Raw genomic sequence first — 26,342 nt, 5'->3', positions numbered from 1 at the left:
CAGAGAACATTCTGTCATTACAGAAATTTCTACTAGACATCACCATGCCAAATGCACAGATGGAAATGCATTTCTTATCTCCCTTGAGAATTTGATTTGTTAATATTTGTTTTGTATTATAATACAGATGAACTCTATCTTATCCCTTTGTGTATCAGACCAGCAGTTTGATCCTCTGGCTTCATTTTACCTACCTCACCTTTCACTTAGGGTCCATGAGTATGAAATACCACATTTTCAGAATTGCTAATGCAAAATACTTCCCTGTTAATCACTACCATGCAAATAACAATTACAGATTGTTGATGGAAGTAGCAGAGATTGCCTTGCTCTGCCCCACTGTTTGATTTGAAAATAAATGCCTGGGTTTTATATTACATTTGTGCCTAGTGTTAACTGGGATTCTGTGGTGCTAAAGGTATTTTTTATCTTATTTTTCTACTTTTATAACCCAACCCATTAAAACTGACTCACTCTCTCTCTCTCTTTGAAACGATCCCTTTGTAACCAAGGATGTCAGTACAGAGCACTCTTAGCAATCCCTCCAGGAGCCTTGGCTGCCTGAAGCCCTCATGCGAAGCTAAAATGACTTCATTATCTGTCTTTTGGTCCCATTCATGTTGTGGGTCACTGAGTTGCCTTAAAAAAAAAAACATCTAAGTGGCTGCACGTACAACTTTAGGGCTCTATTTTCTTTCTCTGAACCAGCATTTTTCAGAGATTTTTTTGTGGCTGATTGCTTTGGGTTGGTCTGACTTGATCTTAGAATTGTTTTCAACTCAACACAGTGGTTCCTGGCTTCGAGCTCTTTTTCTTAATGTCCCCATAAACAGATCTTTGAGCATTATAGCAGGCTACCTTCTCCTTTACCTCGATTCATCCATTTGAGCATCTGCTCAGGACAAACTTGTATACTGGTGATATTATTTGTGCACACCTTTTCACCTGCACCTTTCTACTCCCTGAGTTTAGATGGTGTGTTTATAGTTACAATTCAGATTTTTTCTAACAGTAGCTCTGCTTTGTATTTCAAATGTGAGTACCCTTTGGAGATCCGTGATGGGAATATTACTCTACAGACAGTCTGAATGTGGTGGACAGAGCTTTGCTATGCTGGGGTAATCAGATCTGGGGGTTGAGTGCCACGTTGGTGCCACATTCCGGAAGCCTGCCAAAGGCAATTTGCTGGGCTCTGTGATACGGTTTTCTACTTGACTTGCAACGCTTGACAGCCTTCTGCAAAGATAACATGTTTCAGTGACAGCTTTCAGCTTGGTATCTCCAATGACAGGTTTTAGACAAGTGTAGGGTTCACTCAATGCAAGTTGATTCATGACCTTGGTCTTCTAGAAGCTGATTATGAATCTCTGTCACTCTCCGGGGCTCCAGAGTGATCCACAAGTTGTTGCCTGTCTGTGGGTGCATGCGCCTGACTTTAGAGCACAGCCATCCAAATATGAATGCATCTGTCTCTGAAATTCAGAAGCACGGCTTTCTGAGAAGCCGAAATAAATCTTTGTTACTTCTCAAACTGTGCTTATGACTTCAAAATTTATGACATCATGCTAGGTAGGCTAATAGCCCATAGATAATCAATCTAACATGATTCCACAGAAGTGATTTCTTTTTTTAAGTACCAACCATTAAAAAACAATTATTTATTTATTTTAATTGGAGGCTAATTATTTTATAATCCTGTGGTGATTTTTGCAATACATTGACATGAATCGGCCACGGGTGTACATGTGACACCCATCCTGAACTCCCCTCCCACCTCCGTCCCCTTCCTATCCCTCTGGGTTGTCCCAGTTCACCAGGTTTGAGTGCCCCGTTTCATACATCAAACTTGAACTGGTCATCTATTTCACATATGGTAATATACATGTTTTAGCACTCTTCTCTCAAATCATCCCACCCTCATCTTCTCCCACAGAGTCCAAAAGTCTGTTCTTTTTATCTGTGTCTCATTTGCTTTCTTGCCTATAAGGTCGTCGTTACCATCTTTCTGACTTCCATATATATGTGTTAATATACTGTATTGGTGTTTTTCTTTCTGACTTACTTCACTCTGTATAATAGGCTCCAGTTTCATCCATCTCATTAGAACTGATTCAAATGTGTTCTTTTTAATAGCTGAGTAATATTCTATTGTGAGTATGTATCACAGCTTATTCATTTGTCTGCGGATGGACATCTAGGTTGCTTCCAGGTCCTAGCTATTGTAAACAGTGCTGCAATGAACATTGAGGTATGCAGTGTTAAATGTAAACATCAAATTGTATCTTCAGTTCTCTTAAAAGAGTTTCAATGTATGTTTCTCTAGAAACTTGGGTGCTGGAAAACCTGTCCTGTTCTTTTTTTTTTTTTTTTAAATATTTATGGACCTAGGAACAGCTTTATTCTCCTGTTCTTAAAATGCCAGATAAGTTCATAAATATTCCAGCATTTTTGGAGAAATGAGGATCCATTTGCTTTGTCTATGTCCGGATCACATAAACTGAGTTGAACACAGTACAAATACAAGGCAGGATGCTGTGTATCTGAATTAACTGTGGGAGTTGATAATACCAGCAGTGAATAGTGTTGATAGGCAAGCTGGATAATATTAGTTTAAAAAAGTACATATCATTGTACTTTAGTTTTAAAAGATTTAACCATTTAGGGAAACTGAATAAAGGGGACACAGGACCTCTATATTATTTCTTAGAACTACGTGTGGATCTATAGTTATCAGGAAGATTAAAAGTTTAATTTAAAAAAAAAGTATATTATAAGCCACATTGTCTTTGTTATCATCATTCATTTTGGATCTAACTTTCTTGCCTAGGTGCCAAAAAAACCTTATTTTTCTTCAGTCATTAATTTTTGAGCCCCAAAAGTCTTTTCTTGAAACTTGCACTTCTACAAAATAAATTCAGGAAGAGATACTTATTTTTTCTGTTGGAAATTTACAGGTCACTTATCTGTAAAATAGACTGTCTTTTGGATATTAAAATATGAATACAGAAAGTTAATATTTAAAGCGGCCTGTTACATACAGACAGTAACTTTCCCATAAAACAGTTTTAATGTTCATATCTGTCTTAACCTGTGAATAGGATCATATATCCAATCCAGCATAATCAATAGAGCAATGTGGTTGTCCGTAGTCCACTTCTCGAAAGTTGTCTAAAATATCTTTAGAAGACAGATAACATCTCTCTGTTTCTTTCCGAACAGCCCTAAGTCTCTATTGTGCCAGTTCTCATTTGATTTCGTCTAAAGTTATTTCCCTTTCTTTCATTTTTGTAGAATGAAAAGATAATGCATTCAACAAGAACATTTCAAGAAAATCTTACTGTTCCTAGCATTAGCTTCTAAATAAATGATTGGAATTTAAGATGTAGATAGTGGTTCTGGTGTATGTTAATAAGCCATGATCTCCTGTGAGTTTTAACTATTTGGAGGGTGTTTATTTTTCCACCTCTTTTTCTTTTACCTTACACTAAGGACAAACAGTAAATACATTTGCCAAAATGCACGTTACTACTATTTTCATACTTCATATTGATTTGCTCTATTTTTTCTTTGCCTGCATTCTTTCTTATTTGTCTACGTATACCTGACATAGAGGATTAAAAAAGTAGCTGTTAATAAAAGTAGATCAACAATTGGGAAAGTCTGCATAGATAAATTGTGGAGGAACCATGTCCTAATATGTTGCTGAGCCCATATAATTCAGACAAAGATCAGGAGACAGTTGCATCTACTCTATTTCACCTAGTCCTTGAAGCTTTTATAATAAAGCAGTTCCATAAAAACCTACAGAGTTAAACTAAGTCTCAATGAACAGTCTCACTGCAGCCTGGTAGAAAGAGAAAAATACAGTCTTAAAAACAACCTCTGTCATTTCCACATGCTGGTTCCGTGGCTGAGCATGTCACCCCAGCTCAGTACGAGAGGAGCATTTGACGCTGCTTCTCTTTTTGCTCACCTGGTAAGCCCCACTCCACCCCAGCCAAGCGAGTGTCTGACCAGAAAGGACACTCTACGTTCATTGCAGTTGCTGCTTGATCAACTGCTGCCTCCATGGTGCCCTGAAGAATCAGGGTTTTGAGCAAGGTTGGTGGAGAAACTGACGCCAGCCTTACTGAGAACCGTCATGGGCTCCTTACAGGATTTCCAGTGGTGATTTTCATGATGCTTGATTTCTGTCCAAATTCACGGACTTCTGTGCTCAGCCCTCACTCAGGAGGGAGTTCCATAGTTTCAGCATGACTGTCCAGGTATCACACACATAGAAAAGCCTTTAACAGCTCTGAGATTGGTGGAATATTCTAGGAATTCTCTGTGTGCTTGTCTTCTTGACTCTCACTGTTTGCGCTTCCTCTTCTGTTACTGCTGTGTACTTCTTTTACTAATCTATTTCTGTCTGTCTGTCTGTTCATGAGTATATCTCCACATGCTTTCGATTTTTGTGGTTTCGCCCTCTCCCATCTTTTCTCTCACATCTCCCTGAATTTCCCCTCTCCTGTAACAAGACTGGCTCTTGCCTGTTGGTCTGTCTTTACCCCCAGCTCCTAACTTTGTCCCCTTTCTCTCCCTTCTTCCTGTTGTCCTTATAGCTAGTCGCAGATGAGAACCACGGTTTGAAAAGGGGTTTTGCTTACTCTGTGTACGGAGTAGAGTGTCCAGCATTGATGGTGAAAATCTAAGTGTGTCCTCATTTCAATAAAACCTCTATTCCTGGCATATTGATGTAGGATAGGTTTTTGGAACAAGTGAAAATACACAGTGATCTCCCAAGTCCATGTTCTTAGGGTTTCCAGTTTGGCTTGATAAGAAACCATTACTTATTTTTATTCTATCATCCACAGCCTATTTCAGTGATATTGCATTCACCTTATCTTAGTGATCCTTGATAGGTGCCGAAGAGGCACTGGCATTGGATCTTTTCCCCTGGATCACATTTTCTTCTTTAAGCTGTGAGTTTTATTTATGCCATTGATGAATTGGTCATTTTGCTCACTAAGAGGCTGCCAAGCTTTCTGATTAGAAGCAGAGCATCAGCCAAGTACACAGATGTTTGAAAGCATCTGGGTGTTCAGCAGCATTGACACTGGGCCTGCCCAACCCTGTCTTTGTAATACCCCGCAGCACCTCTGGTTAGCTCAAGGTTGCCCAAAAAAGAAAATTTAAGTGTAATTAAGAAAAAATTTCGTTCTTCTTTGGGGGATGCTAAATGTGCTTTGGCTTTTCATTTTTAAAATTTTCCTGTTGGAAATATCCAGATCCCTTATTATTTAGCCATTAAAAAGAGTGAGATAATGCCATTTGCAGCAACGTGGATGGACCTAGAGATTGTCATACTGAGTGAAGTAAGTCGGAGAGAGAAGGGGAAATATCATATGACATCCTTTATATGTGAAATTTAAAAAGAAATTACACAAAGAAACTTACTTACAAAACAGAAACAGACTCACAGACTTGGAGAATGAACTTATGGTTGCAGGGGAGAGGGATAGTTAGGGAGTTGGGGATGAACATGTACACATTGATATATTTTAAATAGATAACCAGCAGGGACCTACTGTATAACACAGAGAAATCTGCTCAGTGTTATATGGCAGTCTGAATGGGAAGGGAATTTGGGGGAGAACAGATACATGTGTATGTATGGCTGAGTGCCTTCACTGTTCATCTGAAATTATTCAATATTGTTAGTTGGCTGTACTCTGATACAACATAAAAAGTTTTTAAAAAATCAAATATCCAGATTCTTGGATTCTTGTCAGCCTGGTAGCTTTCAGTCTGAACCCTGAAATTCCAGTTGGAGCTATTTCCCCAGGTCTCTCTTTGCAAGACACACTGCAAGCTCTGTTTCCTGCCTGCCAAGCTCCACATCCTTTCTGTTATTCCCCAGCCCTAGCCCTCGCTCAGGTAGTAGCAGCTATCTTCTGGGTAAACTGAAGCTTAATTTACCAATTACAGAATGGGCAAACCAGCGCTTTGTCATATAACTAGACTCATGTAGATTTTGAGCTTGCAGGATAATTTTTAAAGCCCACTTTGCTGTTTTAGGGCATAGAACCTTCTACTGGGTTGTCATCCAACATATTTTATGATTAAAGGGTCAACTATTCTGCCTTGTCCATCTTGCTTAGTTTCGGTTCAGTCACTCAGTTGTGTCCAACCCTGCAACCCCATGGACTGCAGCACCCCAGGCCTCTCTGCCCATCGCCATCTCCCAGAGTTTTCTCAAACTCATGTCCATTGAGTCGGTGATGCCATCCAACCATCTCATCCTGTGTCGTCCCCTTCTCCTCCCACCTTCAATCTTTCCCAGCATCAGGGTCTTTTCCAGTGGGTCAGTTCTTCGTGTCAGGTGCTGGCACCTGTTTTCCCCACCAACTATACACTCTGTGAAGGCGGGAGATAATACCTCATTTAAAATCTTTCCTTTTCCTCCCAGTAGGTACAGGTACATATTAGATAAATTAAATGCTGGTGCCTATAGGGAAGTCAGTAGAAGGTTAGCACTTGAGCTTGTGTGTGTTGATTTCCAGACCAGGGAGTTTCTCTTTTGACCAGGAGCCCCAAAGCATTCCCTGATGCACACTGGAATTGTGGGTGGTTGGAGGTCTCAGCACTAATGATCCAATAATGGTAGTCTTTCCCCATCTTGTAGTGTTGAAAGCTGGTTGACAAGTGGTGGAGGTAAGATACTGAGGGGCTTATTTTCCTTTTCACATCAATTTTTAAAAAACACTTCTGGCATCTGATGCTACTTAGTCAAATTTTAGTGGGAATACTTGCTTTGCTACTGCTGCTGCTAAGTCGCTTCAGTCGTGTCCAACTCTGTGCGACCCCATAGACAGTAGCCCACCAGGCTCCCCTGTCCCTGGGATTCTCCAGGCAAGAACACTGGAGTGGGTTGCCATTTCCTTCTCCAACGCATGAAAGTGAAAATAGGCCAGCATTATTTAGACACATTGAGTATAATTTATTAACCGTTAATGGATGTCCTGCAAAGAATGCAGCGAATGCCTGGTCCTCAGTCACCCCGTCACATTCAGAAAGTAATTCCTTATCCCTGGTGTGACTCGTATGTCTCCCCTGCCCCTATGCAGAGCATTTTTGCGTTGTGGGGAGCCCTGGACACAGGGGGAATCTATGAAAGCTGTGGATCCTCTTCCTGGAAGAACTGTTCTAAACAGTAGTTATACAATGCCATCTACTTTTTAAATATAAACTTGAGGTATACAGTATTATAATCTGACACTGTATACACTACAAGCTGATCAGCACCCCAAGTCTCATTACCATCAGTCACCATACAGTTGATTCCCTCCACACATTTCACCCAGCCCTGGTAACTGCTCCTCTGATCTCTGTATCAGTGAGTTTATTTTCATTTTAGTTTGCTCATTTTTTTTTTTTTTTTTTTTTTAGTTTCCAGATATAACTGAAATAATGCACGTGTCTTTCTCCTTCTGGCTTATTTCACTTAGAGCAATATCGTCAAAGTCCGTCCATGTTGTTGCAAATGGCAAATGTCTTTCTTTTTCGTGGCTGAGTAGTATTCCATTGTGTCTACATACACCACGTTGTCTTTATCTGTTCGTCTCTCTGTGAGGCCTTAGGTTGTTTCTGTATCATGGCTGTTTTAAACATAGAGGTTCACATACCTTTTCAAATTAGTTTTCATGTGCTTTGGATACATGCCCCAGTGGAATAAGTAGGTCAAATGACAGTTTTGTTCTTACTTATTCTTACTGTTTTCTATAGTGAAAAAATCCCCACCAGCGGTGCCCAGTGCCAACACTAACTTCTTGTCTTTTTGGTGCTAGCCATTGTAGCAGGTGCCAGGTGATTTGCACTGTGATTTTGTTTTGCGTCTTCTGATTAATTAGTCCTGTTGGACATCTTTTCACGTGCCTGTTGGCCATCTGTATGTCTTCTCTGGAAAAATGTCTACTTAGATCCTGTACCTAATTTTCAATCGGATTGTTTGTCTTGTGGTCATTGAATTCTGTGAGTTCTTTGTATTCACCCCTTAGTGGGTATACACATTGCAAGCACCTTCTCCCCTTTAATAGGGTGCCTTTTCCTTTCTTTTAAATCGTGTTTCCTTTTTTGAAAGATGTGTATTTATTTGTTGTACGGCTGCACTGTGTCTTCATTGCTGTGGAGCACCCTTCTGGAGTTGCAGCTAGTGGGAGCTGCTCTCTCGCTGCGGCGTGGGGGCTTTTCCTTTCTTTTAAATCGTGTTTCCTTTTTTGAAAGATGTGTATTTATTTGTTGTACAGCTGCACTGTGTCTTCATTGCTGTGGAGCACCCTTCTGGAGTTGCAGCTAGTGGGAGCTGCTCTCTTGCTGCGGCGTGGGGGCTTCTCACAGGGGCTTCTCCTGTCATAGAGCACAGCCTCTAGGTGCAAGGGCTTCGGTAGTTGTGACTGCCGGGCTCTAGGGCACAGTTTCAGTAGTTGTGGGATACAGGGTTAGTTGCTCTGCGGCATGCGGGATCTTCCCAGAATGGGGATTGAACCTGTGCCCCCTGCATTGGCAGGCGGATTCCTAACCAATGAGCCAACCAGGAAAGCCCCTGCCTTTTCATTTTGATGGTGGTTTCTTTCTCTGTGCAGAAGCTTTTCACTTTGATATATTCCCACTTATTTTTGCTTTTGTTTTTCTTGTCTTTATAGTCAGATCCAGAAAAGGAGTAAGACCCATGTCAAAGAGTTGACCACCTATGTTTTCTTCTAGGAAGTTTATGATTTCGGTCTTATATTCAGGTCTTTAATTCATTTTGAGTTAATTTTTGCATATGATATGAAATGGTAGTGTTCATTCTTTTGTATGTGACTGCCCAGTTTTCCCAACACCATATGTTGAAAAGTCTATCCTCTCTCCATCATATGTTTTTTGCTCCTTGTAAATTAATTGCCCATATATGTATGGATTTATTTCTGGGTGCTTACAATGCCATCTTCACGCCGTAATGTGGTGAATGAATTACTCTTCTGGGCATTCACCCTACGTCAACTATTGTGATCCCACAACAAACTTGTGAAGTTGCTGTTGTATTATTCCAGTTTTAGGAATAGGAACTGAAGCACCCAGAATTGCAGTAACTTTGTCAAAACTGGATAGTGGCAGAGCTAGGTCTGAAATCCAGACCCAAGTGGCTCCAGAGTCCAACTCCATTTATGTCCCCATGCTCAGAATTTTACTTCCTATTTTAGGAGGGCCTAGATGCCCAAATCTGTGAGTAGCTGTTGCTATGGACTTTGGACTCCAGGTTAAGGATTCTGAATTTGAAACCTGTAGCTTCTTCCACGTCCTCCATCATTCTGCTTTGACTTCATCAAAATCCATGTTATCAGTTGAACAGCCAGAGGGACTCGTTCTGTAAAGTCCACTCCTGGGTAACTTACCTTTCTCCTCATCCTCTTCTAGCCCATCTTTCCCCAGTCTTTAGTAGCTGTTGTTTGCTACCTTCTTAAATTTCGCCTTACCCAGATTCACTTTTTTGTGCTATTGTTTTAAAATTTAAATTAAAATGCACTTGTTTATTATTATCATAGTTTCATTTACCTGTCATACTATATTACTGTTTTTCAGTTGACTCCCTTCATTTTAATTAAAATGAATTGATTTTAAAACAAAACATTTTATCAACACCTTAATGCAAAAACCCGTGCTATTTGACATGTGATAGATATATGTAAAAAATTATGTCTATAAGCTGTGAAAGTAAATCAAAGGTACCAGTGTTATTATGTTCTAGCTTAAATACATCTGGTAAAACGGGGAAATGAGTGAGTATCATTTGAAGTGTGGAGTGCATATTAGACATCCAGTTGAGATTATCTTTTCCATTGATAAGCCCAAAAGGATAAAAATAATGGAAATATGTTTTTTTACTCAATGCTATAGTAAATTCAGAGGAGCTGCTCAACACTTAACATCTCAAGTATTTGGGCCACATCTGCCTTTGCTGTTCGTTGTTTCTGCTCGAGGACACAGTTTTGTTTTGTGGGAAAAACAATATTGCTTTAGAATGGAACTCTGTCTGAAAGTGAAAGTACAGGTGTGGTCACCCATCTGAGCTGTATATAGTTTGACAGTAACCCACATTGACCGTGCACTTGCTGAATTGCTGGTGCTGTGTTCAGCGCTTGCTGTGTGTGATTTCCTTCAAACATCAAAACAGCCTCACCAGGTAGGCATTGTTAATGTCATTTGAGTAATGATGGAAACTGAGACACAGGGAAGTCAGATAACTTGCCCAAGGTCTCCCAGCTTTTAAGTGGCAGAACAAAATTCTCACCCAGGTCTGTCCATCCTCTGAGCTCGAGGCTCTTAGCACATTCTGTGCTCCGCAGCAACTACCTTTGGTACATTTTGTTGTGAAGCAGAGCTGTGTTATCTGTGGTCGGCAGAAACTTGTTGCATGGTAGCTGGGCAGGTTCTCTCTTCCCAGTGTTCCATGAAAACAAGAATGTCAGCCGTGAGCTGCTTTCGGGAGGTGGGGGCAGTGCGTGCTTGTAGCATGCTGTGTTCTCTAGTGAGAGATACTGTAAAATGAAAAATGAGATTAGTGTTTCAGGTTGTACGGTTGCCTAATTATGCTTTTAATTATTCATGTAAAACAAGTAAAATGACCCCTGACAGGGACATAAATGATTTAGGTAAAATCAAATATTTATAAGATGCTGCTGAGTCCCTGGATGTATTGTAACAGATGCACTCCAAATGCTTTGCCTCCGTCCTTTGGATGCAAAATGGTATGTATAGAATCTGTAACCGGCTGAGAGTCATCAACAGTGTTTAGGACACTACGGAGCTGATTCATAGGTATTTTGGCTTTGGCACGCAGGTTCAAAATAATAGTTTGTCTTCTAAAATATATTATATCCTAGAGATCACCCACTCCTGTGTCCTTGCCTGGAGAATCACAGGGACAGGGGAGCTTGGTGGGCTGCAATCTATGGGGTCGCATAGAGTTAGATACAACTGAAGCGACTTAGCAGTAGCAGCAACAAAGATCACCAAATGACAACCCCCTACTGCTTGTTCTTATGTTTTTTTTTAATGGTTGAGAATATTTTAAAAAGAAAAAAGAATATTCCATAACCTGTGAAAATTATATCCAAATTATAGTATGGATAAGTTTTTATTGGAACAAAGCCTCACCTGAGCATTAACTTACTGTGTTTCGCTGCTTCTGTGTTATGAACACTATTAAGTAGTTGAAACAGGAACCATAGGACCCGCCAATCCTTCAGTATGTCTTATCTTAACCTTTTACAGAAGAAGTTGGCCAACCCTTCTTCTAAACCATGATAACAGAAATAAAGGTGGAACAATGCTGTAGCATATTCAATCAGCCTAAGAAACACTTTTATTTCATCTTATCCTTTAATCTCTGTTCTACTAATTGAATATTTTTCAGAAGTTGGAGGAAAACTGCCTTTTGAATGCAGTAAAAAGGGATTTACAGAAACAGGTTTCCTTCACTTGCTTTTAGTGCTCCCTTAATATAGAGAAGTGCAGAAACTAATTATACTTGTTTTAGAAATGGGTCATTAGTTTAGTCCCTATCTTTTATGGAGACCTAATTTTCATGCAGGATTTCTCTCTAAGACTCGAACTGGGATCTCTTTAGGAAGAGCAGATGATGAGGATATGAAAGGTTTTCCCTGCCTTAAAAAAGCTTAGCTTTTGATCACAAACCATTTAATATATTGGTTGGAACTTAATATGTATTTAGCAGCCAATAAGTGTTTGAATGAATGAATTCAGTTCAAACAACAAGGAAGGGGAAATATGTAACTTACAAAATAAAATCTTTTTTATCCACTTGAGTATTACATTCCTTTTAGAAAAATATTTTTTCTGCTAGTATAAGTCCATGTTTTTTGTTCTTGATTTTTCTTTTCCAGATTTTAAGGAAGAGAGATGTGGTTTTGAAATTTATTATTTGAATTGACTGACCTATTTTCACATGGCCTAAGCAAAAGTTTCTTAGAATTAAAAAAAAATAGTAACCTACTAAATTGCAGTTATATGAGTGACTTAATGAGAATTGTGACTGCACTTTCCTGTACACCATCAGTTCAGTTCAGTTCAGTCGCTCAGTTGTGTCCGACTCTTTGCGACCGCATGAATCACAGCACGTCAGGCCTCCCTGTCCATCACCAACTCCGGAGTTCACTCAGACTCAGGTCCATCGAGTCCGTGATGCCATCCAGCCATCTCATCCTCGGTCGCCCCCTTCTCCTCCTGCCCCCAATCCCTTCCAGCATCAAAGTCTTTTCCAGTGAGTCAACTCTTCGCATGAGGTGGCCAAAGTACTGGAGTTTCAGCTTTAGCATCAATCCTTCCAAAGAAATCCCAGGGCTGCTCTCCTTCAGAATGGACTGGTTGGATCTCCTTGCAGTCCAAGGGACTCTCAAGAGTCTTCTCCAACACCACACTTCAAAAGCATCAATTCTTCGGCACTCAGCCTTCTTCACAGTCCAACTCTCACATCCATACATGACTGTTGGAAAAACCATAGCCTTGACTAGACGGACCTTAGTCAGCAAAGTAATGTCTCTGCTTTTTAATATGCTATCTAGGTTGGTCATAACCTTTCTTCCAAGGAGTAAGCGTCTTTTAATTTCATGGCTGCAGTCACCATCTGCAGTGATTTTGGAGCCTAAAAAAATAAAGTCTGACACTGTTTCCACTGTTTCTCCATCTATTTCCCATGGAGTGATGGGACCGGATGCCATGATCTTCATTTTCTGACTGTTGAGCTTTAAGCCAACTTTTTCACTCTCCTCTTTCACTTTCATCAAGAGGCTTTTTAGTTCCTCTTCACTTTCTGCCATAAGGGTGGTGTCATCTGCATATCTGAGGTGATTGATATTTCTCCCAACAATCTTGATTCCAGCTTGTGTTTCTTCCAGTCCAGCGTTTCTCATGATGTACTCTGCATAGAAGTTAAATAAGCAGGGTGACAGTATACAGCCTTGACGTACTCCTTTTCCTATTTGGAACCAGTCTGTTGTTCCATGTCCAGTTCTAACTGTTGCTTCCTGACCTGCATACAGATTTCTCAAGAGGCAGGTCAGGTGGTCTGGTATTCCCATCTCTTTCAGAATTTTCCACAGTTTATTGTGATCCATGCAGTCAAAGGCTTTGGCATAGTCAATAAAGCAGAAATAGATGTTTTTCTGGAATTCTTGCTTTTTCCATGTTCCAGCGGATGTTGGCAATTTGATCTCTGGTTCCTCTGCCTTTTCTAAAACCAGCTTGAACGTCAGGAAGTTCATGCTTCATGTATTGCTGAAGCCTGGCTTGGAGAATTTTGAGCATTACTTTACTAGCTGGCTGTCTTCCCTTTATTATTACCTTAATATTGGTTTCTTGTAGTTACTAAGTCGTGTCCAGCTCTTTATAATGCAATAGACTGTAGGCCGCCAGGCTTCTCTGTCCATGGGACTTCCCAGACGAGGATGCTGGAATGGGTTGCCATTTCTTCATCCAGAGGATCTTCCTGACCCAGGGATTGAACCTGGATCTCCTGCATTGGCAGATGGATTTTTTACCACTGAAAAGCCCACCTTAGTATTTGTAGACCCTGCAAGTTTTATTACCTGATATGTTGCCTAAGTTTTGTGATTGAAGAAACGTCTTTTGCATCTGGATTATGTGTATTTCCCGTCTCATTCCAGGGTGAATCTTTTAGCAGGTGAAAGAAGTGAAAGTGTGAGTCACTCAGTTGTGTCTGACTCTGTGATCCCATGGTCTGTAGCCTGCCTGGCTCCTCTGTCCGTGGGATTCTCCTGGCAAGAATACTGCAGTGGTTTGCCATTTTCTTCTCTAGGGGATCTTTCCAACCCAAGGATCGAACCTAGGTCTCCTGCCCTGCAGGCAGATTCCTTACCATCTGAGCCACTAGGGAAGCCCTAGGAATCAGTGTTTAAGAAAGAGAAATAATTTTGATCATCAAGCAGATTTAGGAGACCTGATTCAATGTAACTTACTCTGTCATTGTCTGTGGTTTGTGGGTTGTTGTTGTTGTTGTTTTCTTTTCCAACTATGAAATGGATACATTCTGAGACCATTCCCTGGGAATTTTCAGGAGTTAGAGTCAACTGACTCTTAAGAGCTTTCTTCACCTAGAATGTGCTAATGTATGCCAACTGATGTTTTTGGTTTGCCTTTTACTAGGTACACGAGGAAATAATTCACATCATATAACCATGAGCTTCATGCACCAGAAGATATCTTTTAAGTTTGGTTTGGAAACTCATTGTTCACCTCTGCACCCTATTTTTCACAGTTGCCATCCTGCTGAAAGACGACTATTTTGTCAGCGGTGCTGGCCTGCCTGGCAGATTCAAAGCTGAGAAGGTGGAGTTTCACTGGGGCCACAGCAATGGCTCTGCAGGCTCTGAACACAGTGTCAACGGCAGGCGGTTTCCCGTGGAGGTGAGTGCAACCTGAAATTTCAGCTGTGTCTTGGGCCTTGGCATTAACAGAGTGCTTTGTCTTTACCCCATATACAGCATGACAGAGGAATAGCTGTTCTCAAATTTCTCATCTTTGTTTAATGGGCGCAGCATATAGAAGTTACAAACATTGTGGTCTGAGTCGACTTAAACCTTTGGTGGATGATTTCAAACCCTCGGTTTCATTTGACGTGATTTCTTCTCCCTGTCCATTTCTGAAACCCTGCTTTCTAAAAATGAAATTCTGTCTTCGTTTTGACATTTTACAAAAGCGAAGAGGTAGTTGATATGTGAACGGGAGTCTCAAAACCATCTCTCAGCAGGGAAGATGCTTGAAAGGTTTGTGTGCTGCTGAAGAAGATGCTGTGACCACTGGTCATATGACTCTCTGTTACCTTTTTGGGATCGATGGTGTCATTTTGCCTCCTCTGTCTGTTTTCTCAGAGATCCATGCAGACGAAAGGGTGGGTGCGGTAGGTCATGTGTATCCTTTGGGTGAGAGAGGGAAGGAGCAGTTCTCCAAGCTCTTGTTTTAATCTTGGTGGGGACAACGCATCTGCTCTATTGCTAGCCTCATTTTTTAATATCTTTAATCACAGTCAGGATGTAAATATTCCTCCCTTGGGACAAGCATATTTGTTGATTATTTGGATGCCCACATGGTAAGCTTTACAAATTTGTGAAAGAAGTAGGTAGGCTTGTACCCAGGCCTGTGACTGAACTCAAAACATGGAATGACAGCTCTCTTCGTTGTTTTATGACTTCAGTAAGTCATGACCTACTTGGGTCATCTGATGAATACTTTCAGTCCTTCTCCATAGAGAAAAGGTACAAATGTGTACACACGTATTTGTGCGTAATCTGTAGGGTTTTGTCACTCACCCTCACTCCTCAAGCCCATTCATGGGCCTTTTAGGTAACTTTGAAGCTTAGGTGAAAAATCCCTACAAGAGGTGGAGATGAATACTCTTTCTTTGCTGATACATGTTTATGTTCACATACTGATTTGTCTCTTATCCATGATTGCTGGAGAAACCAGAGATCACCATTCTGAGAAAGTGCTGCGTATTTGTTGTTGTTGTTGTTGTTGTTGAGCTGATGAATTCACAGTATTAAAAACTCTTTCTCCGTTAACATTCCTCTATCAAGGGACTTCCTGTCCTAGTCACATTAATGTTATGCCTTATGAGTAGACTTTCTACTTAATGGGCTCTTTTTCTCCTTTTATGTTGAATGAATCATTTCTTAGAAATCTTAGCTTGATTTGTACTTGGAAAACTTGATTCCTAGAAGCCAAGTTGCATCCGGTTTTGAAGTTTGGGGTTTCTCTTTTGTTCCTGTTGGCCAGTTCGCATTGGCAGTGTAGCTGAAGGGAAAGTTTCTGTCCAGCTAGGTTTGCTCTAAAGCTTCTTTATCTTAGAATCAGCCTGCCATTTGTCTAATTAATGTTGATCTGGACAAAAGACCTGTACTTGAAAGTTTGGGAAACTTAATTTGGCAGCTGGCTTGGAAAAGACAAACTCTGAAAGAAAAAAAACTGGAAACGCCTGCCTCATGCTGAAATCACATTTCCTAGTGCCTATCTCCTCCTTCTGTTTGAGTCTGGAAAGATGAATAGACTAGATACATATTCTTTTGAAAATTTATTGCTTTAAATGAATTTTTTTTAACTCAAAAGGGCCATGAAATTTAGAAACTAATTAGAAATGGCAGCTACAATGCCCAGACTTACTGTTTGACCAAGCTCTTTGAATTTATTTCTTCTCAGTAATGTCAGATGGTAAGCTGCCTATAGTAATTGGGTGCTTCATTGAAACCCATCTGGTTCCTAACTTGTTTTTCTTTTTTATGTGATAAATATGTTAAATTACTTAGTGGTTGTAGTTGAAGGAACTTGAATTTCAGAGATCAAAGGTAACGGGATCAAATTTAGTTGTAAAATATGCACAGAAATGTTGCTCAGTTTTGCACAAGAATTAAATTGCTTTGAGCTCTTGATTAACACCAGCTCTTCCTGAGATTTTTACACTGTTTGAACATCTCAGACTTGGTTTATATCTTCCCACATAACTACACTGCTTTTCAAGAGGTTAGAAAGAAAGAGAGAAAATCATAATGTACCACATGGTAATTTATCAGCATTGGGGATATTATTGGTCTTTTATAGAGAGCCAGAGAAGGAAGAGCCATTGTGGGCGATTGGGCTGGGATTGGTCAAATACACCTTTGATTCTCCACTGGAGATAGCATCCTCCCCTGCAGAGGACAGTAGGCATTTTCCGGGGACACTTGTGGTTGTCACCGTTGTGGGCAGTGGTGTGCTACGAGCATCTAGTGGGCAGAGGCCAGGGATGATGCTAAACATCCCAATTCATAGGACAGCCCCACTGTCACTATTGGGAGACTCTCGGGAAGACAAAGCTGTGTGTGTGTAGTGGAATCCAGCTTTCCTTTCTTTGTGTGGCATCATTTTAAGTAGATTTGACTAAAGAAGCCTCATGGCCGAGTTGTTCCATCCTCCTGCAGTTTTTAGAGATTAAATTGCCTCTCTTGCCTCCTGGGTCAGAGTCTTGCCAGTCCTGGTTCCTTTAGATTCCATTTGGGATAAAGTCATGACCTTGCGTGTTTCCTGTTTCCTCAGTTGCCTCGGCCCCAGCGCTGCAGGTTGGATTTTAAGTTTATGCCCCATGAGATTCTGGATCTGCTCCCTCAGGGTAAGCTGCTACACACCCAACCTTGGATGTTTTGCTGCTTCCCAGGAATTCTTTGAGGTCATCTGCAACAACTTTGTACACATTCAGAAATTAAACCTCTCCGTGTTTTCCTGGCTGAAATCCTGGCCTCAGCCTTGTCGTTCCTGCACTTAAAAACATCCAGCCTAACAGAAGAAATAAATGTCCTTGTTAAAACAAAAGCCTTTCAATAGTGGCATTCTTTACAGCTCTGTTAAAATTAGAAAAGAAAGTCGAGATCAGATGATGAGGCTAGGAGACTAGACCCACTTTGGGCCCTCAGATGCACTCACCTCCTAGTATTCAGCTTTATCTCTTGTCTAGAAGCAGATTTGTCTGGAGTGCCTTCTGTCATGTGGATGCTGGGTTACAACAAAGAGGCAGAGAGCCCTTTCATCGAGATAATTATACTCGAGTCACAACACAGATATTGACCAAACACTTACATATACGAGTTTGTAATATTGGTTGCGAAACAGTCTCTGAAGGAGAAGGGCATTTTGTCATGAGATGGAAGACATCAATGGAGACAGGTATTTATTAAGAGGGAAGAGATTAATTGGAGCCTGCCCAAAGAGCAGAGGTGTACAAAGTCCCTGAGACAGGTAATACTTAGTTGCTTACAGGTACCTTTAAGCAATTAAGAGAGGTCAGGTTGGGGTTTTGATAGGGTAATACCCTCCCCCCAAACAATGTTCACTCACTAATTTCTGAAACCTGTGAACTTATTTGTTACTTTGTCCAGCAAAAGGGACTTTGCAGATGTGATTAAGTATCCTTAAAGTTAGAAGGTTTAAAATATTCTTATGATTAGAACAGGGGTTCTGTTTGAGTTTTTCCATGGTACTCCACTTTATCTGTCCAATCAGTTATCTGTGATGGCCCTGTCTGAATATTCTCCCTACTCCATACTCATTCCCTGTTTTAAATAAAGGTTCATGTAGCACTAATAGGAATTGAATCATGCTGTGTTTTCGCTAATAACTGAAGTTGGAGTTAATGCAAAGAGAAACCTCCAGATGAAACCCTCTGAGAGCTCCATTAAGGTGGAAGTTCATTGCATGCTTATTTTCTGAGGTAATTAAAATCGTGTTTATTACAATAGGAGATCGTGGGAATTGTTGATTCAGACTTATCAGTGCTTTATGAGTTGAAGTCTTCAATAAGCTTAAATGATCCAAATTGATTGTGTGTGCCCTTTCCAGTGAAACTCACAGCTGGTTCACTTCAGTTCAGTTTAGAGCATCTTAGCAAGTGAGTAGAAGCAAAGACATTTTTCCTAATCCATACCGTGCACACGCTACCATATGGCGCAGGTCTGCAGTGCCTTAGCTGAATCCCTTGAGGCCAGATGTTTTAGAATTCAGTATCTTTTTTAGAAAGGCATGATGGTGCATATGCCATTTATATTTACAGAAGACACATAGTGGGGTCTGGGATTATACCCCTTGAATGCATTTATATTTCTGCAGCATACAGATGAATATTCACACAAGTAGGAAATATCAAGATTCTAAATAGCTTCACATCTCTCCACCTCTGATTTTACTACTGAATTAGTTTTGTACCAAAATTATAAATATCGATAATAACAACAACTTTGATCTTGGAAGCTTTTGAGGTTTTGTAGTCACTGATAAAGGATTTATGGACCCACATTTTAAAAACTGGTCCACAGTGTGGCACTGGTTTATGTTCTAAAGAGTGTAGGTTATTTCCACCCATGAGACATGCACACACTAAATTCCTTGTCTCCCTGATGGGCTGTGTGTCTCTGGGTACCCCTCTCATCCTGCTCCCTGCTCTGCTCGGCCATGATACCATACAACATTCTTAGTCAAAGTTAGGTTTTGTCCAGGGGGCAAGAAGGTGCTAGTGTTAGCCTGACCTTAGTGTGTGATTCAGTCCCATTTTAACGTTCTGTTTTTGCCTGCATTCTCCTCCAGTATCCACGTCTCTGGATGTGTTACCTGGACCTACTGTGTATTCATTCTTGTCTGCCCAACACCTACCTTTGTGCTTAGAGTCAGCCTGATGATTTTCCTTTCATTTTGTGAAATGAATCTTGCTCTTCCAGTGCTTCTGTCCTATTCTGGTTGGATAGTTGACTTACCTTAAACCCCTAGGTTATGTCCAGGTAACTCACATGTGCCTTCCTTCTCCCAGGTAAGATGCTAAAAGCAACCTCAAGTGATGACAAGAAAAATAGTGACATAATGTACAAGTGAAATGAATCCTAGTTAAGATGTTGGAGACATTGGAACCCAGATTCTCGAGTTCTAACACTGCACTTCAGTCGGGGCACTTAGCATCCCGGAAGCTCAGCCGTGCCATCTGTAAGATGGGTGTGATAAGAGTACACTCGTGCTCTTGTGACACGCACAGAGGCCTCACACTCTGTCACCATGTCTCCACTCATAGAAGCATGGCAGCTACTGCATAACCCAGATGTGGACCAGTCTAGCTGGGATTCGAACTGCCACATGGAGTCCTAGCTACAAGCATGACATTCTAGAAGAGGACTAAGTGGGCTGAAGGCAATTTGCCCATTACTCTTGTATGAATTTCTTTTTTTATGCTGGAAATAAAGATTGACATATGAAATGCCTTCTTGAAGACTTACTGTACGCAATGGCATTGCAAAGGCTATTAGAAGTCCTCCATTGAGGAAATGTGTTTGAAAAGTAAAAGTGAAGTCGCTTAGTCGTGTCCAACTCTTTTCGACCCCATGGACTGTAGCCTACCCGGCTCCTCTGTCCATGAAGTTTTCTAGGCAAGAGTACTGGTGTCAATTGCCATTTCCTTCTCCAGGGGATCTTCCCGACCCAGGGATCAAATGCAGGTCTCCCACATTGCAGACAGACACTTTACTGCCTGAGCTACCAGGGAAGTGGAAATGTGTTTACCTTTGTTTAAATTGGTATTTTTCTGAACTTAATAACTACCGTCTCCCTCCTTTGTTAGTGTAAGTTAGGCATATCACTCTTTCGGAAATGAGGTTCACAACTTTCTCCTCTCCTCCCTCAGTCCATATTCCTTGTAAGAAGTTGAGTCCTCTTCAAATAAATGTTTTCAGAGGACACACAGGATGATTTGGATTTCTGTCAGGTTGAAAACTATAAAACCAGCAAGGCTTGTTCACAGAACAGTTGTTCAGTGTCTTTATAAACTCGATGCTATCTTGCTTTGTCATTACAGAAAACTATCATTAGGAGATTGAGACATTTTCTACTAAAAATAATTTTTGCAGTACCATCCTTTTTCTTTGGCCTTGCCTTGTTCTTTCATAAATTCCTGCAGTTGTTACAGGTTCTTGGAAAAGTTGCTTCGTAGGCAGAGCTTCCTCAGTGGGTGGAGCTCAGGAGAGGGCCTGGTTTCCTCGTCTTGCCCCATCCTGGAACACAGAAAGTGTTCGAGAAATTGTTACCTGCTTGTCTAGTGTTGGTTCTTCGGCGACGTGTCCAGTCCTGTTTTTCGTTAGTGGCTTCCATCACATGGCAAGGGAATTGGTTGGACTTTACGTAATGACTTGATTGAAATAAGGATTCCATGAAATATTTAATTTCCATCTGGCTGGTTTTGTTTTTTTTGTTTTTTTGGGAATGAGTATGTCCCATGTCAATTGGGCTTCTTTCCCTGGTGGCTCTGCAGTAAAGAATCTGCCTGCCAGTACGGAGATAGAGGTTCGATCCTTTGGTTGGGAAGATCTCCTAGAGAAAGAAATGGCAACTCACCCAGTATTCTTGTCTGGGAAATCCCACGGACAGAGGAGCCTGGCGGGCTAGTCCATGGTGTCGCGGAAGAGTCAGACATGACTGAGTGTGCACACATGCACACCTGTGTTCATGAAGAAGAACATTGGAGGAGGCCCCAGGACTTAATGCTTATCCCCAAGAACAGAGGAGCCTGGCCGGCTACAGTCCACGGGGTCGCAAAGAGTCGACACGACTGAGCGATTGAGTACACACAGTACCTGAAGTGTGCTCAGTGGAGAAGCTCCGGCGTGGCTGTACAGAGCCGGAGAGTGGACTTTGTGAGATGGAAGCAGTCTCGGTCCCCTGTGTGAAGGTGTCCGTGGTGCCCAACAGTCCTCACCACGCACTGTCATCGTGAGATCTAAACGTGACTCAGGGCTGCCTGATGCTGTGTCGCTGCCATGTGGGGTCTGGCAGCTGGGTGCCCCGCACTGAAAAGCTCAGACAAGCAGAGGACACTCTGTGAAAAGCACCTTGATTAAATTGAAAACATTCTCAGTATAGAAACGTGAAGACTTTGTGATGGGGGTCAGGGAGGGTGGCATGGACAACGAAAAAAAAAAAGACTTCGGGAGGCCATGATGGTGTCAGACATGGGGCTGCTGTTACCGAGTCAGGTCCCTGGACTCGTGATTCAGTAGAAAGTGATAAGGCCACGGGTGGAATTTAACCATTGCTTCACTGGAAATTAGTGCTGAGGGAACCTAAGGAGGTTGGGCTGGTTCTGTGAAACGGGTGAGGGTAAGGGCAGATTGGTGGGCCAGGCTGGAGGGTTGGCTTCGGTGGTGGTCTGCCACGCCCTGGGTGCTGCTGCGCACAGGGACCACACCTTGCTTTTGCTCTTGCCTCTCAGCAATGGCAGTTTGGTGTTTGGCCCTTTGGTATCTTACTGTTAATAATTGTTACAGCTGGGACTGCTGCATTCATGCAGTTCTTTTTATTTTTATTTTTTTTTAATTTTTTATTTCTGGCTGCACTGGATCTTCTTGCTGCATGTGGGCTTTCCCTGATTGTGGGGAGCAGGGTCTCATCTGCTCTGGTGCACGGGCTTCTCATTGCTGTGACTTCGCTTATTGCAGACCTTGGGCTCTAGACCTTGTGGGCTCAGTAGTCGCTGCACACAGGATTAGTTGCTTTGTAGCACTTGGGGTTGTCCCAGACCAGGGATCAAATCCCTGTCTCCTGCATTGACAGGTGGATTCTTAACCACTGGAAGTCCCTGGCTATTTTTAGACCCTTATAGTTTCTCTGTATTTTGTTGCTTGAGGAGACATTTGTCCAGGTGTAAGCACTGAAGCTAAGGGTCCCAGCTTCCAACCTGTCTCACTGGTAGTTATGATTGTGTAACAGCTATACTATGGACACCATTTAATAAATGTTACTTGTGTTACTAGAATGTTTCAGGTGTTTAATTTTCTTATGTGCCTTATGAAGGCGGTGCTCTCATAATAACCATCTTACACATGGCACAACTGACCTTCTGGGACGCTAAATGGCTTAGCTGAGGTTTACTGTTAGTACTCCAAAATCTTGGTTCCAGTAATGACCATTCATTTTACTGGATAAGTTATTTCACTATTTTTCTTATCGTCACTTTAGGTTGTTTTTAGTATCACCAGTAGAAATAGTTTTGTTGACATCATAACCACTGTTTATTATATAACAGGAGAAAAAAAATCAAATAACTTAAAATGTCCAAAGATGATTGAACCAGCAGTAGAACATAGAGTGAAAAAAAAAAAAGAGAGAAGTGAACAGAAAATGCCATCAGCTCCTTGCCTAGAGATATCTGTAGCAAGCACTACATGTTTTATCTGGCTTTACCACTTTAGTCTATTCTTTGTCATGTAGAGAGCGGCACTGTCTGATAGAAAGTATAATATCGCCATACATTGTAATTTAAAATTTGGGGGAGCCGCTTTAAAAGAGGTAAAAAGTGTTTTAATTTTATTTTAATAATTCATTTTATTTTCTATAATTTATATAATAGTCAGTGTTACAATTTTAATTATCTATTATTTTCACCAAATTATTGAAAAATTTTGGGCTTCCCAGGCAACACTAGTGGTCAAGAATCCACTTGCCAATGCAGGAGATGCAGGTTCAATCCCTGGGTCAGGAAGATCCCCTGGAAAAGGGATAGGGCTACCCGCTCCAGCATTCTTGCCTGGAGAATTCCACTGACCAGGGAGCCTGGTGGGCTACAGTCCATGGGGCTGCAATGAGTAAAATTTTACTATTTCAACATGTCGTTGTTTTTCAGTTGCTCAATAGTGTCCGATTCTTTGCGACCCTATGGACTGTAGCACACCAGGCTTTTCCTTCACTGTCTCCTGGAGCTTGCTCAAACTCATGTCCATTGAGTTGGTGATACCATCCAACCATCTCATCCTCTGTTGTGTCCTTCTCCCCCTGCGTTCAGTCTTTGCCAGCATCAGAGTCTTTTCCAGTAAGTTGGCTCTTTTCATCAGGTGGCCAGAGTATTGGAGGTTTAGCATCAGTTCTTCGAATGAATATTCAGAGTTGATCTCCTTTAGGATTGACTGGTTTGATCTCATTGCCCTCAAAGGGACTCTCAGGAGTCTTCTCCAATACCACAGTTAGAAAGCATCAATTCTTTGGCACTCAGCCTCCATTATGGTCCAACTCTCACAGCAGAACATCACTACTGGAAAAACCATAGCTTTGACTATACAGACCTTTGTCGGCCAAATGATGTCTCTGCTTTTTCATATGCAGTCTAGGTTTGTCATAGCTTTTTCTTCCAAGGAGCAAGCATCTTTTAATTTCATGGCTGTAGTCACCATCTGCAGTGATTTTGGAGCCCAAGGAAATAAAGTCTGTCACTGTTTCCAGTGTTACCCCTCCTTTTTGCCATAAAGTGATGGGACTGGGTGCCGTGATCTTCATTTTTGACTGTTGAGTGTTAAGCCAGCTTTTCCTCTCTCCTCTTTCACTTTCATCAAGAGGCTCTTTAGTTCTTCTTTGCTTTCTACCATAAGGGTGGTGTCATCTGCATATCTGAGGTTATTGATATTTCTCCTGTCAGTCTTGATTCCAGCTTGTGTTTCATCCAGCCTGGCATTTCCCATGATATACTCTGCATAGAAGTTAAATAAGCAGGGTGGCAATATACAGCCTTGATGTACTCCTTTCCCAATTTGAAACTAGTCTGTTCCAAACTTTTTGACCTGCATACAGATTTCCCAGGAGGCAGGTATGGTGGACTGGTATTCCCATCTCTTGAAGAATTTTCCACAGTTTGTTGTGATCTATACAGTCAAAGGCTTTGGTGTAGTCAATGGAGCAGAAGTAGATGCTTCTCTGGAATTCTCTGGCTTTTTCTGTGAGCCAGTGATTGTTGGCAATGTGATAGCTGGTTCCTCTGCCTTTTCTAAATCCAGTTTGTATATCTGGAAGTTCTTGGTTCATGTACTGTTGAAGCCTGGCTTGGAGGATTTCAACATGTAATCATGATTAAAAGCTGAGATATTTCACAGTCTTTTTTTTTTTTTTAATCGATGTGTATTTTTCATTTAAGAGATCCTCTCAAGTCAGACTGGTTGCATTTCAGAGGCTCAGTTCAGTTCAGTTCAGTCACTCAGTCGTGTCCGACTCTTTGCGACCCCATGAATCGCAGCATGCCAGGCCTCCCTGTCCATCACCAACTCCCGGAGTTCACTCAGACTCATGATCCACGTATAGCTTGTGGCTACTGTACCTACAATGTACAAGACTTGACGGCACCAGACCTCGACAGCAAAATTTAGAAAATAAACTGGGGTTTCCCTGGTAGCTCAGCTGGTAAAGAATCCATCCTCCTACAATGCTGGAGACACCAGTTTGATCCCTGGGTTGGGAAGATCCCCTGGAGAAGGGATAGGCTACCCACTCCAGTATTCCTGGGCTTTCCTGGTGGCTCAAATGGTAAAGAATCTGCTTGCAATGCAGAAGACCTGGGTTTGATCCCTGAGTTAGGAAGATAGTCTGGAAAAGGGAATAACTTCCCACTCCACAGTTGTTGCCTGGAGAATCCCACGGACAGAGAAGCCTGGTGGGCTATAATCCATGGGGTCTGAGAGTTGGACAGGAATGAAGCAACTTAAAACAGCACACACAGTTAATAAACTAGCCAAAAGAGTAGCAGGGATTCTTTAAGAGGAATCTTTGTGCTGAATTTCTGGTAATTTTTGCACTTCTGCTCTCCCAACAATAAAACAGACTCTGTAGTTCACTTTTGTGTTGGGATCTGAGTTGGCTGTTGAGAAGCCTTCCCCTGGATGTGATATAGGATTTCTTTTGTTCCTTTATAGACTTTCAGGTCTTTTCCCATTGTTTAATTTTACAACATTCATTCCTGGGGCTATGAGCACTATTCTTCTCAGAATCCATTTCCAGGCTGAGGAAGTCCAATAAAGCTTACTGGGGAGACCTTTGTGCCCTGGGGGCAGGGATGGACCTCAGGCAGCCAGATTGGTTGCATTGTAAGTTCAGGTCAAGCGCGATTTATGGACATTCGACTCAGAAACACATACCATCACAGGCGGACACCACCATCACTTTTTTTTTTTATCCTGTCAAAATTTGAGCAGGAAGGTTTCAAGTCATCTTAAATCTAAAGCCTTTAGCTAGTTCTTTAGTGTCAGCATCAGTCACAAAGGACAGTCAGAAACATTTATAAGGAATAGAAAGAAGTCAGGATTGAAAGAAAGTCTGTTTCCTCCCTCCCCTTCAAATCCCTGGCATAGAATTTCATTGCATCCCTCTTTAATGAGATGGGAGCAGATCCGTACAGCTTCCCGCTCCAATTGCATGGCCTGGCCCCCTGTCTGTGCAGCAGAGATACCAGTCTGGGTACATTTCCTGTGATGTACTGAGGCCAGCTGGGCAAAGTCGCCAAAACCCCATTTTAGTTAAAAATGCAAAATTTTATCTCCTGAGTGTTTGAGGATGTCTTAGAAGACTGGGCTGTAAAACTCAGGTTAATACATGAAAGATACTTGGGTTAATAGTAAAATACCTTCTAAATCCCAGCCCTTTCTATTCAGACTGAGCTTCGGTTTTTTAATTTCCCTATTAAAACCTTTACTGCTTCGGTTAATAAAGTTCAACATTCATGGAATCTTCTTAATATATGCCTCGGTGTTGGCCGTTCTCTGGTCAAGAAAAGCTCAGGGTGAGAAAAAAAAAAAAAACTCATCCTGTGATTTTCTGACATTGCTCATGCTGCTTCTGACTTTAATTTTGCCTGTCTCTATCTCCCTGTCTCTTTCTTTTTTCTTATCTTGTTTTTCATCCCTTATTTATGTTTATTTTTCTGGCCAATATGGGCTGAAATATCATAAGTATACATAGGCAGTGCCCTTGGG

At 41.4% G+C, this 26,342-nt stretch overlaps 1 protein-coding gene across 4 annotated transcripts in view; it reads left to right on the top strand.

Annotated features, from left to right (window-relative positions):
• PTPRG (protein tyrosine phosphatase, receptor type G) overlaps positions 1 to 26,342 on the top strand; it is a 772,648-nt gene that overhangs the window by 442,595 nt on the left and 303,711 nt on the right. For all 4 annotated transcript variants that reach the window (XM_018066932.1, XM_018066935.1, XM_018066931.1 and 1 more), the window contains exon 4: positions 14,318 to 14,466. In XM_018066932.1, coding sequence (XP_017922421.1) covers positions 14,318 to 14,466 — 149 coding nt within the window. The remainder of the gene's footprint in view (positions 1 to 14,317; positions 14,467 to 26,342) is intronic.

The sequence above is a fragment of the Capra hircus genome, chromosome 22, assembly GCF_001704415.2.
Source record: "Capra hircus breed San Clemente chromosome 22, ASM170441v1, whole genome shotgun sequence".
Classification (NCBI taxonomy): domain Eukaryota; kingdom Metazoa; phylum Chordata; class Mammalia; order Artiodactyla; family Bovidae; genus Capra; species Capra hircus.
Note: the sequence above shows the minus strand (reverse complement) of the source record. Positions and strands in the feature narration are given on the sequence as shown.